Here is a 13,348-nt window from a genome sequence, read left to right on the forward strand (position 1 = left end):
AGGTGCCCCAGGATGTATTTGTGTGTTACTTCTGTGTTGTTTTATGAGATTTTTGAAAGCATAAATTTTTTCTTATCATGCATTTGCCATGCCAGCTTTGTAGATGTTAGTTTGGAAAACACCATTTAGTATCTTAAGTAAGCATAGCAAATAGTGAGTTCTAAAATATGGAGCCCAGAAAGGTTTGTGGCCTTCTGCCTTCCTTGTCCCCATCAGAGACATCAGGTGGATGTGGCATGCATTCTGGAAGAATTTAGTCATCACTGTACTCCAAGTATTCTGAGGTTTTGGGAGAAGAGATGCCCTCTGAACTTGTATTTACTGTTCATCCAGAGAGCATGTCTTCTCAAAGAAATAGAGTATTTACAACAGTTGGTATTGTGCCTAACAGATTGTCTCATTTATGTGTGTATGTAAATATGTGTATGTGTATTTCCCCACCCACCCACTTTTTTCGGTAATCTTTTCTTGGAACAGAGATGCCATCTTTCCTGAAAACTCCAATGGATCTAACCATTCGCACTGGTGCCATGGCCAGATTAGAGTGTGCTGCAGAGGGGCACCCTGCACCTCAGATTTCCTGGCAGAAAGATGGTGGTACTGACTTTCCTGCGGCTCGAGAAAGGCGCATGCATGTCATGCCCGAAGATGACGTCTTCTTCATTGCCAACGTGAAAATAGAAGACATGGGAATCTATAGCTGCATGGCACAAAACAGAGCAGGAGGTCTCTCAGCAAATGCCTCACTCACAGTATTGGGTATGTGTGCTGCCCTGTGGGTCCCTGCTTTGCTTGGAACCTTTTTATAGGGGGCCTGCTCTGATCTTCATGGTGAAAAAAAAGTCTAAGTTTCAGATTTTAATTGTGATCCTTGTATCTCTGTCACTGTATTTTGCCAATACACATGGGGTTATGTCAGCCTAGGATATCTGTGGATCAGATAACTGAAATCTGTGAAAGTAATGAAGGCAGAATTAGAGATCTTCATCGCATGAATTGAAAATTCGGATCCCTTTATCCTGTCCCTCTGGAAGGTTTCTACTTCATATATATGTTTTTTTACCTGTTCAGCAGTGAGTTGGCAGTTGTTTTATACTGCTTCATAGGGAACTCAGGGCAATGTAATTGTTTTTCCCATATTTTATTATTTTTTAATATAATGTCAAGTTAGCTAACATACAGTGCATCCCTTAGTTCATTTTTTTTTTTTTTAATTAAATGCACCAAAAATGACCTGTCTTTTGGTTAGATGTCCTGTTTTCCTTCCATTGTGTCCCTCTTCTTCCTGTGTTCTGGTAAAGTGTCTTTTCCCTAAAGAGTTCCCTTGACAAGCCTGTTTTTTTTTTTTTTCCTTATGAGAATACTTTTCTTCATGGGACTCAAATCACAGGCAGAGTCTGCTTTCTAGTTCTCTATTCCCCTAGATGTTAGGTTTTTTTAAGTTTGTTGCTTTGTGCTATTTACTCGCATAATCAGAAAAATAAGTTTGTTGTTTTAAAAATTTAGAATATACAGAAGATTAGAAAAAGGGAAAGTCACCAAAACACTGTTAAAGATTTTGGCGTGTTCTGGACCTTTTTTTTTTTTTTTTTTTTTTTTATACATTTTCACGTAGTTATGTATACCTACTTCTTTCCTCTTAAATATTGTGTCAAAAGGGTTACTCTGTCATTAAGTCTTGAAAGAATACCATGTGGCTGTACTATACTCACTCATTTTCCCGCTAGATTTAAAGATCTTTTCTTTTTCTTTTGGGGCACCTGGGTGGCTCAGTCGGTTGAGCGTCCGACCTCGGCTCGGGTCATGATCTCACAGTTTGTGAGTTCAAGCCCCACATCAGGCTCTGCGCTGACAGCTCAGAGCCTGCATGGAGCCTGCTTCAGATTCTGTGTCTCCCTGTCTCTCTGCCCCTCCCCAGCTCACACTCTGTCTCTCTCTCTCAAAAATAAACATTAAAAAAAATTTTTTTTAAAAAAGATCTCTTTCTTTTATGTTTAAAAATTGCACCAATTTCATAATAAACATCTTTGTGTATAAATCTTTGACTTCCTTGCTTAGGATAGCTTGCCCAAGGTAGAATTAGTGATTTTTGAGGCTTTTGCTTTTCTGGAACATGAACTTCAATCCTCCTACGGGCATATGAAAGTGCTTACTTACTTCATTAACAACTCATTTGTCTAATTCAGTAGAAATCAATAAATAAAATTGTTTAACATGATTCTTTTGTACATCTTTCTGTAAGAGACACCTTCATTTATCAGACCCCTGGAGGACAAGACAGTAACCCGAGGTGAAACTGCGGTATTACAGTGCATAGCGGGAGGAAGTCCTGCTCCTCGCCTCAACTGGACCAAAGATGATGGGCCACTGCTGGTGACAGAACGGCACTTCTTTGCTGCAGCCAACCAGCTTCTCATCATTGTAGATGCTGGCCTGGAAGATGCTGGAAAATATACCTGCATCATGTCTAACACCCTTGGAACAGAACGTGGTCACATTTACCTCAATGTCATTTCATCCCCCAATTGTGACTCTTCCCAGAGTAGCATTGGGCATGAAGACGATGGCTGGACCACAGTTGGCATTGTCATCATTGTTGTGGTCTGCTGTGTTGTGGGCACCTCTTTGATCTGGGTCATTGTTATTTACCACATGAGAAGGAAGAATGAAGACTATAGTATCACAAACACAGGTGAGTGGTACCAGTTAACACCAATGGCTTGTACTTGAGTCAGGAACATAATGTAGGATTTGTCGTAAAATATAAAAAGCTATGGAGCTTTGATACTTTACATGTGGTAGAAGGAAGAGTTTCTTTCTTAAAGTGTCCACTTCCTCCATATAATAGAACCTTTCTGATTAATAATTTTAAGAATTTGTAGATACTCCCCCAAGACTTTGCTTTCATAAACACATTACAGGTACACCTTCTTTCTTTAATGCCAAGGGCTCATTTCCATCATAGCTTCCCTTTGGGAAAGAGTGGAGCTCTTATGACTGGGATCAGCCTTTCATACCCCTCCCCCGGAAATCCTGAAAGAGAAGAGGCTCAGTCAGATAGATGGTGAAAGTTTGCCTATGGATAAGATTTCAGACTTCAGGTTCTGCTTCTTTTAGTAATACTTTTTTTTTTTTTAATGTTTATTTATTTTGAGAGAGAGCGCGTGCACACATGAGCGGGGAAGGGGCAGAGAGAGAGAATCCATGCAGGCTCTGCACTCTCAGTGCATAGCCCAATGTAAGGCTCGATCCCACGAACTGTGATCTCATGACTTGAGCTGAAATCAGGAGTAGGATGCTTAATTGACTGAGCCACCAAGGTGCCCCTTAAAATGAAGCTTTGAAAAGAATTTTAGTGAGAAATAGTTTAGGGGAAAATTCTAAGAGCTGTCGAGTTCCTAGGTACATAGCATTTTCCTGGCCAAGAGTATCAAAGTGAACACATTTGCACAGTGTCTTCTGAGTGTTGGCTTCAGTCACCTAACTTTATTTGAGAGTTATAGATGTCTCTTTTACAGAGGAGCTTAATCTGCCTGCAGACATTCCCAGCTACTTGTCTTCCCAAGGAACACTGTCGGAGCCACAGGAAGGCTACAGTAACTCTGAGGCAGGCAGTCATCAGCAACTTATGCCTCCCACCAGTGGATATTTACACAAAGGCACTGATGGTAATGACTCTTTGTTGTATATGCTTACAATTTCAGCTTATTCTGTTGAGTTTAGTTTTCAGTGTACCGTTTTCCCCATTAACCTGAGGCAACATTTTAAAAGTAAGATACTCACGGAAAACATTTGGCTGCATGCAAAATAGGATGGAAATTGACTGGAAGTTGATTGGATGGAAATCTTAACAGAGAAGAAAACCATCTGACAGAAAGGAGAAACACATCCCAAATCAAGGGATTGGTGTACACAGCAAAGGCTCCCAAACCAAAGTAGGAGATGCTCTAGAAACTTTTCTCGGGTGTCTGATCCTTTAAGGCATGAGCACTCTTCAGACCATATCCAGGGAGGTTTGGGTCTCCTGCTGGCAGGTTGATACTAAAGTTTGAAGGGCAGTGATGATTATCAGCATATGTTGGAGAACAGCAGAGAGATACAACATGTTCCCTAGTTAAATGAATCCCACTTCTCAATACTACTTCTTTCCCTCGCTCCACCCTTCCTGCAGGGAGTGACAGAGCTCAGGGAGATGAATTAAGGGATGGAGGAATTGGGTTTGATTCCTAGTTTCTCTTTACAGCTCTGGGACCACGAACAAGTTACTTAAATCTGAGCTTTGTAACTTTCTAATTTTTAAAATAAATAAGCAGTATCTTATAAAGCACTTCTCTCAAGATTTTCATAGATCCTTTCAACAAATCTGTGTAGTTCTTCAAGTATTGTTCAAATGAAAGGCCTATTCTATTTGTACAGAGATTGTTTAGGCCGAGGGTTAACAGAATTTCTCGGTTTAATCGATAAATTGGATTTTGTTTTGGCTTTCCATGGAAAGGGAGCTACTGCTAGCATTTAAAAGCATCTTTAAATGTCTCTACTCTTTGAAATTGGTGGGCAATAACACTGCTTTCTGGGCTAAACTAAATTACTTCTAGGTCTCTTCCAGTTCTAACACTGTTCCCTGGTCAAGAACAATTACTTGTTCTTTATTTCTCACTCTCTTTCCTGTCTTTCATCAGTTTTCAAAACACATAACTGGCCAGGGAGCTCATTATTAAACTTTACTTCTGCCAAACACGTGTGTATCAGGCAGGACTCTTGACCATCAGAGGCCTTCTCGAGGGGTACTTTTAGTAATGAGTGTTGCTTAACTCCCTGATGGCACGAAAGGGATGCGGGTTTTTGTGAAGTCATCATAACTCCTTGTTCTCTGCTTTAGTTTGCTGAACTCAAACATGTGACTTGTAGCACAGTGCAGCCTTATCTTGGCCCTTGATTTGGGCCTGACCTGTACAGGCTGGACAGAGATGGTTTAACCTAGCATTCAAGAGCATGGGCTCTGGAGCCAGAGTGCCTGAGTTCAGATTTCACCTCCTTACCATAACAAGGTGGAGGCATCTATGAGCAAGTTACCTCATTTCTCTGTGTTACAGTTATCCCATCTGTTAAATGGGGATAACCATAGTACCTACCTCATAGGGAGGTTGTGAGGATTAAATTAGTTAATTCACAGAAAGACCGTGAAACGGTGTATTGAATAAGTGCTGAATCAGTGCCAACTATGATGATAATGATGGCGGCTGGTGAAGGAAACTGGTTATTGGCAAAGCTGATTCCTTAACTGAAGGATTCTTTCCTTTGTTGTCATCAGGTGGCACTGGCACCCGGGTTATTTGCTCCGATTGTTACGACAATGCCAACATCTACTCCAGGACCCGAGAATACTGTCCGTACACCTATATTGCCGAGGAGGATGTTCTGGATCACACGCTGTCCGGCCTCATGGTCCAGATGCCCAAAGAAACATATTTGGCACATGCTCCCCAAGATGCCCCTATCTTGGAGAGCCTGGTGTCATCAGCAGACAGAGAGTTGGCCGCCTTTCCCGCCAACCATGAGAGGATAAATGAGAAGAAACTTCCCTCCACACAGATGAACAGTGGTAAAGGGCACAGCGTTTTTTGTTTATTTTGCTTTGTTTTTACCCTCCCCTACTTGATTTTTCCTTCTGATTTGACAGGAAGCAAGCCAATTGGTATAATGTAGTAACGAGCTACTATTAGCTGGTGTAAACTGGAGCCAGAGATTTTTAGGGATAAGGGTTACAAAGAAGTCTGTATCTGTAGGGTGGAAACAGCTTTTGTGGGAGTATCAAGGTCACACTCCTAAAGCTTCAGAAGCCGTACAGAGAAAGCTTCTAAAAGGGGTCATATGGGTGTTAATTGTTTCTTCCATCTTTATGTAAATAATGGAGATTGGAAATGCTAAGGATATAATCTGGGCATAATTCGGTGGAGGTTTTTATGGAGAAGATTTAAAAATGTTTTGGTCACTGTTCTCTCAGGTAAACATCGAGTGCCAGGATCACTTAGCTGGTGCTGTGGGGTGTTACGATCCAGGGCCATAAGTGAGGAGGCAGTTTTGGGATAGTGTCTGCTGGCCCACATGGCCTGGGAAAAGAAGTATATGTTACATTGTGCAGATGAGGCATTTGCTGACAACTCTTTCTAGACCATGAAGGGCCCTCCTTAGCATGTCTTCCTGTCCCTCCAGGCTTTTCATCATCTGTCACCCTCTTGTCAACCTGAAATGGAAGAGCACAGGAAATTGGGGAGGGGGAGGACTATAGGTGCATTCTGGGGTGGGTCTGGTGGGAGTAAATGATCTGACATGGGACTTTTAAGATACATGCTCTGTTCTTTTTTTTTTTTTTATTTAAGTTCTTATTTTTAGCAGTACATTTTTTCTTAAGTTTGTTTATTTATTTTGAGAGGGAAGGGCGTGGCAGAGAGAGGGAGAGAAAGAATCTCAAGCAGGCTCTGCATTGTCAGCACAGAGCCTGAAGCAAGTCTCGATCTCACGAACCAGGAGATCATGACCTGAGCCAGTCAAGAGTAGGACGCTTAACCGACTGAGCCACCCAGGAGCCCCTGAATTTTGAATAAATATATAATAATTAATTAAGAAAGCCTCTCCAAAGATTTCTAAAGAGAATACAAGTCAGAGAAGAGTATATTGTCACTGAAGTTCAGTGCCCATGTTAGAAGTGTGCCAACGGTAAATACATGTTCCTGTGTCTTGAAAGAGGTACACACATACGAAAAAATTTTAGTAAAAGCAAAAATGCAGTGCATCTTTTTCCTAACTTTGGGGACATCTTATTGTTAAGCTGGTCTGTAAGTGAGGAAGTGTGCAAATGAATGCTCTGGTGCCCTGCTCATTCCTAAGTGGGGTGTTCTAGCTCCTTCTCACTCAAAGTGTGGTGTCAGCTTCGGCATCACCTAGGAGCTTTTAGAAATGCAGACCAAGGTTCCCACCCCAGACCCAGTGAACCAGAGTCTTCATTTTAACAAGATCCCCAGGTTATTTGTATGCATATTAAAGCTTAAAAAGCCCTGTGCTGGTCTACTTTTCCCTTGGGTTTTGTTTTTATTTCTGAATGTTTGTTTCCAGAATGTTTTGCTAACTTTTTCCAAAATGCATCCCCATGAAGTTAATATAACTTTCAGCAACTGATATTTGGGGAAAGAGTTCACCACTGCAGTAGATAAGGTGAATGAGAAATGAGTATTTTTGAAACCACAAAGTACAGATAATCTGATTTAAAATTGCTGCTTTGGGTTATTATTTTGTTGTTAGAATTATTGGCATGCTAGAAGCTGGAGGGAAGTGGTTGTTTATTTTTAAAAGAATTTTTTTTAACATGGGCATTTGTTATTTAAAGATGTAATGGCTGCATTGAACGAGCGATTTTTGTCTGTGTGTCATGCAACTTTCACGACAATATGGATGCTATTTTAGTCTGTTTCCATGTGTCTAAAGCATTTTATTTTTAAATTTTTGTAGCGGCAGAACCACTAATAATAGATGAAAGGAGAGGACATAGCTCCTGGTTTCAGTAAATAATTGGTGAAGTTTGTTGGGTAGAAGGGCTTGAAAGACCATGGTTCCCGTTTCTATTTTGTTTTCTTTTGTTAATTGTTGCTAAGAAGATGGCAAGTATACATTTGCTCTCAGTGTCCTTATTCAGGAATATTGAGCATCTTTTTTTGGAGGATTTGGGTAGAAGAAAATTAAGTTTTAGACCATTCGTTTTGAACTTCCGTTTGCCACTGATTATTGTCTTTCATTGTCAGAAACATTGCAGCGGCCTCTGTGGAACGCAAGCAAAGAACGAGGCCTGCCTCATCCTCCCTTTTCCCAGCAGCCGGTAATTGAGTCACCGCAACTCCATCAGAGCGAGGGTCTGGCAGAGAGTGGTCCAGACTGTTCCACATCCTCCATGCCCTGTCACAGGTTGCACGACCACGCTTTTGACTTTAGTAGGACTCGGAACATTCAAGACGGTTGTGAGGGCACATGAAACCCACTCCAGGATGAAATCTGGGCAAAGACTCAAGGTAATTAATTTTGTATTTACTACCTCAGAGTTCAGAAGAAACCCCGAAGTCAGCATTTGCTTTCCCTATCTGCAGTTACATCTGACCACACCAAGGTGGGCCGGGCATTTGTTTGGGCTTATACCTGATGAAGAAGGGGTAATGGCTGACAGAAATGGGTTCATCTAATAAAACACATGCAGCACGGGCAGAGGAAAATACAGGACAAATGTGCCTCCTGATGGTTCCACGGGGATGTGCCCAGTTGTGCATTGCCTATTAGGAAGAGTCTCATTGCTGCTTAACATGCTGGATTGTCTCAACCTGCGGAATGATTCTAAGAAAACATCACTGTTCTGTTTTGTCTTCCAAGGAATACAAATAACTTTGGAGCCCTCTGGGAAGTGTGTCTGGGATTCTTCAGTGGTTTTAAGCATATAGTTGAGACTGGGCTTTGATATTCAAGGTCTTTGATAAGAATCCCAGGCATGACCAACTGTTACCATGTCAGTGGGTGTTGTATTCTTGTGAATCTTTTTTCTTTTTTTTTTTTTGTCCCTATCGCCCAGGGATCTTATTGTAAATACATGTGCATTTATAAATAATTTTTGTATTCATTGACCATATGTGTTGGCTGTATTGTAAATATTTTTGATATGCCAAAATTATATATAATATCCAGTTATAATATTGACAGCAGCTTCTCAGACCACAGATTTTGTATAACTCGGTTTAGCGAACCTAAAGACTTTGCTTAAAGTTTTAAAAATGTATTTGTTAAGAAGTATATGTACAGAGGCAGGGTACCTAGTGATTGCGTACACACAAACACGATCTTGGTGTAATTAACCACTTTCTTCATACCTAAAAGTTCATACATCTAGTCATTTGCCATCTGTTTACGAGTGCCGGGTAATACTACCTTTCTAAGCATAAAAAGACTCAAAAGACTAGCAGTCTTGTTATAGCCGTGTGCACATAGACAAAGGAAATTTTCTTTTGGGAATATCTTCTTTCAGCAAAGTACGTTGTTGACGAGGAAACCAAAGATTGCTTCTTTTCTATTTGTTTGTTTTTTTTAAGTAATATCTCTTCTACCAATGCACGGTATATCTTAAGAAGGGAAGAGTGCTTTTGGGAGTCATTGAATGTGCACAGATTCTTACATTATAAAGCTTTAGAGTGGTCCTTGTTTTGTACAAGTGATTATTTAAGCCAAAAAGTTCTCTTGAATTTCTGTGATAGCAAAAAACTTTCTGTGAACAAAGGTCTTCACACTCTAATGGAATGTAATGGACCAAAGTTCTTTTTTTGTCTGTGCTTTCAGATTTTCTTACCTAGGCTGTCAGATCCTGTCCTCCAAACCTAGTGAGCACTAGTTACATCCTGGATAACTTCCATCACTAAAATGCAAATCTCTGTTTCTAAGTTACTGCGCATTTCAGGGGTTCTAAACTCACATAATATCTTCGCTTTTTGCCAGAAAGTTGAATTGCACACTGGTTTTCAATCCTCAGTTTTTTTCTCCCATAGACAGCAGCACCTCTTTAGCTGTTTCTCCTGCCAAGCCTTTCTCTCTTTCCTTTTTAAACTGTCAACCTCTGTTCATTTTTACTTTGAACTTCTTAAATATCACCATTTTTCTCTCCTTCCAGTTTGTGACTCCTCTTCTTCCTTACCAGCGTGTACTGTGATCTGTACGGGACTGACTTAGAGTCAGGACCTGGATTTTGTTCCCAGCTCTGCTCCTTACTGGCTGTGCAGTCGGGGGCAAGTCTCTTCACTTCCAGCCTGATTTTCTCGCTTATGAAATGAGGGCATTCTGCTAGCTAGTCCAAAGCCCTTTCCAGCTGTAACGTCTTGTGAATCTGTGATCCCTCCAGGAGCCAAGGAGGATTAGGCTACTCCAATAAAAAGCTGCTTTCATGGGACGTTTGTTAGAGTAACAGGGGTGGTGCTGCTTCCTCTGACTTGAGCCAGACTCCCTTCCTCCATAGCAGGGGTGACAGTGTAAGAAATACTCACAACTAGAAGAAACACTCTGCTTTGAACCAGTCTCAGCAAACAAAGAGTCTTGACTCGATGGAAGCCACCAACTGCTCTCTCGAGCAGCAGCTCTGAAGGCTAGTGCCCCAGCATACCACAGCATCAGAGTCTGTTGAGGCCGCACTGTGGCTGATTTGTGGCTAGTTCGTGACTCCCTCACCTTTCCAGTGTATTCAAGGTTACCCTGTCACTACCCTGAACTCCCACTCAGAATCTGGCAGACTTTCTTGAGTGTAAAGGTGTAGTTATAGCAAGACTGTTAAGGGTGACAGGGCCAACAAACAGGCTGCGAACCAGTATTCTAGAAAACTTCGAAGACAAGAGCGCTGCCTCTGCCCTAGCAATGGTCCTACTACTTCTAGGACTGGTCTGGTCTCCTGAACAGCCAGGTTCACCCTTACATCACCTCAAACAGCTGAGATGTCCTCCTAGATACTCCTAGCTTGCCTAAATAACCAAAAAAAAAAAAAAAAAAAAAAAAAAAAAAACGAGTCAAGAATTTGTTTAAATATCAAGAGCCTTACCCATGGTCTTAAAAAATAATAATAAATTTAATAAATTCTAATCTTAGGAAAAGAAATTCCTGAAATTTTTCATTATTGCATATGCTTTTGACCAAGAAGTGATTTAACCCTTACCCGTAGACAGGGTTAGTGGCTCATCAGTGTTTCCTCCCAGCATGTAAGGTCTGCCTAATGCTTCTTGAATCAGGGATGTTGCAAAGCCAAGCAAGTCAAAATGCGGAGAGAAATACTCTCTTACCCCTCACCCAGTTATCACCCTGTATCAGTAGGGATGCCTAAGTCCTCTTAATTTGTGCCCCTCTTAGACTGATTCTTTAAGTCTATCTAGAAGAAGAAATAGCATCTTTCTTTAACTCCATGCCTTCCTGGCACATGGTCTACACCTAAGCCATTGGCTTTCTGTCATTCAGCAGCTTCTAAAGTGCTTTCCCTAGTGTGCAAGTTACTCTATGGGATACAAAGTATCAGAAACCCTCTAATGTGCCATCTCAGAGTGTTTTATGTGTATTTTTCCGAAAGGTAACTTTAATATTTAAAAAGAGTTGCCTTCACACTGCCTGTTGGTGGGTTGTAAAAGGAACATTAAGATATTGAGCAACTTAGACTCTTACCCATTTTCCTAAGAGATGGGAGATGCGATAAGTCTTTAATTACTTGAAGTTTTGCCATGAAATAGGATTAAATTCACTCTTTTTATTCCTGAGGACCGGGGTCGTATCTGCCCCCATTCTGTGGGGCAGAAGTTACAGGGAAGTGCAGTATACACTTGCCAGTAATTCTGTATTAACTAATTCTCTAACAAATTCGTCCAGTAATTGGAATAATCAGTGTTTTGTGGGAAAAGTACACTCAGAAGCCAAATAATCATCGGTTCGTAGCATTGAAGAAATTTCTACATTGAGAATGAGAATATGGGCGAGATGACTGTTAGATCTCTCTCAATTTTATCATTGGAAATTTCCAGAAGCAATCTGACAGTCTTAAAACTTTTTCCTTCAAAGTCTTATATACAGTAAGTATAGAGCACTAAAGACATTTTTTTTCAACTAAAGAGTTTTGGTGTTGGGTTTACATAAGGAGCCTGTTCTGTGCTAATGGCTGAAACCATGAAACTCTGGGCTTATTCTGCAGAAATCTATAACTAGTTACTAACACAAATGGCATTACCATAATAAAAACTTTAAAAGTCTATATAATATTATAACCGTCCTTTTTACTCTTTAATTTTATTCCTGTTTCTTCTTACCAGCAGGACTCCGATTGGAATGGGGTTGGAATTGTGGTGTTCACACCCAGTATTTTACCCAAGTGTGTTACAGCCTTTTCCAAAATAATTTTAATATCCACAGAAATGCTAGAAGGTAATGGAGCCACAGAGGTAAATTTACTGCCATTTCATGCTACGTGCTCCACTTCTGAGTTTGCTCCTCAGTGCAGATTACAGGGGTAATTGTGAAGCAGTTGGGCCTTATGAGGTTGTGCTGAGATTTTTGGCAACCTGTAGGGAATGTCTCATTCTTCTGTGACATGGCCTCTTTCCAGTCTGGCAGATGTTTTTCCCTCCTGCTTCTAACTTAGAACTTTTTTGTATAGAGTGCAGTCTAAACCACCATGAGTTAGCCTTAATTTTTTTTTTTTTCTTTTTTGGACAACTGCCTGGTTTGTTGACAAAAATAACAGGTTCTGAATTAAGAGATGTATTACAAGCTGCTCTTTACAAAACAACACCCTTGAACCCATGAATCATCTGGAGATTCTGTGAGTGATAAGAGGTCAGGGTGTGTGTGTGTGTGTGTGTGTGTGTGTGTGTGTGTGTGTGTGTGTAGTAATCTTTGGACCTGCTCCCTCAAGGTTGTGTGTTGAGTGTGTTTTAGCAATCCTAATATCTCCACCAATGAGTGGGGTGAAGGTGAAAAATCATCTTGATTTGAGCCTGTTTTTAGATACAAAGAGTAAAGTGATGTTTTATCAACTGTAACTGTCTTGAAAGAGAAATTGATCATCAGGTGGTCAAGTGCTCTTGGAATATCTCTTGGCTGCTTAAAGTGGCCTCTTGATCCATAGAAAGACTATTTCTACCCTCTCCTTTTCCCTCTTTATCCCACCGGAGGACATCGGTCCAAGTAGCCCTGGTACTAGATGTACCTAAAGAGTGTTAAAAGCCAAGTTGGTGTTCAGTGTGATCCTTTCCTAGTATCTATTTATATTTTCTCACACATGAGAATGTATATTTTATAAAGCATGTGTTTGTTTGTCTACCTGTTTGTCTACTGTAATATGTCTTCAATAAAGCTAAAATACATTATCATTTTCTGGTCTTCTCTTGCCTGAAGTATAGGAGGGAAATGGTGCATTTTTCAGTTTGTGGTCCTTTGAGAGGGTCTCCAAATAGTTGTGCAAGTTATTGCCCCTCTCTAATTTCTGCTGTGTTTGAGTCACAGACTTTCTTGAGCCTGCCTCTGGAACACTCTGCACCCATGAGCTGCCCAAGGGCCGGGGCTCTCTGCCTCCCTCCTATTGTCCACCCTGGCATCTAGCGATGCCTGGCAGAATGGAAACACACTTCATAGTTCATTAAAAAATAAGAATGCTTCCTACACAAGGAAGGATTTGAAGGCAGCATTTTCGAATTCAAAATTAGCAAAATACTTGAAGAAGGTCTGTTTTCTGGTCTGCTTCCTCACTGTACTGTGTTAGGGGCTATTTCTTTTGAGACTGTCAGAAGCCCCTCTTTTATTC

General features: G+C 40.8%; 1 protein-coding gene across 3 annotated transcripts in view; it reads left to right on the plus strand.

Annotated features, from left to right (window-relative positions):
* The window catches only part of LRIG2 (leucine rich repeats and immunoglobulin like domains 2), a 65,207-nt gene extending 52,290 nt beyond the window's left edge, over positions 1 to 12,917 (plus strand). For all 3 annotated transcript variants that reach the window (XM_030324683.1, XM_030324684.2, XM_030324685.1), the window contains 5 exons: positions 478 to 759; positions 2,243 to 2,692; positions 3,519 to 3,668; positions 5,312 to 5,602; positions 7,797 to 12,917. In XM_030324683.1, coding sequence (XP_030180543.1) covers positions 478 to 759; positions 2,243 to 2,692; positions 3,519 to 3,668; positions 5,312 to 5,602; positions 7,797 to 8,023 — 1,400 coding nt within the window. In that variant the 3' untranslated portion in view covers positions 8,024 to 12,917. The remainder of the gene's footprint in view (positions 1 to 477; positions 760 to 2,242; positions 2,693 to 3,518; positions 3,669 to 5,311; positions 5,603 to 7,796) is intronic.
* Positions 12,918 to 13,348: the final 431 nt, after the last annotated feature.

The sequence above is a fragment of the Lynx canadensis genome, chromosome C1, assembly GCF_007474595.2.
Source record: "Lynx canadensis isolate LIC74 chromosome C1, mLynCan4.pri.v2, whole genome shotgun sequence".
NCBI lineage: Eukaryota > Metazoa > Chordata > Mammalia > Carnivora > Felidae > Lynx > Lynx canadensis.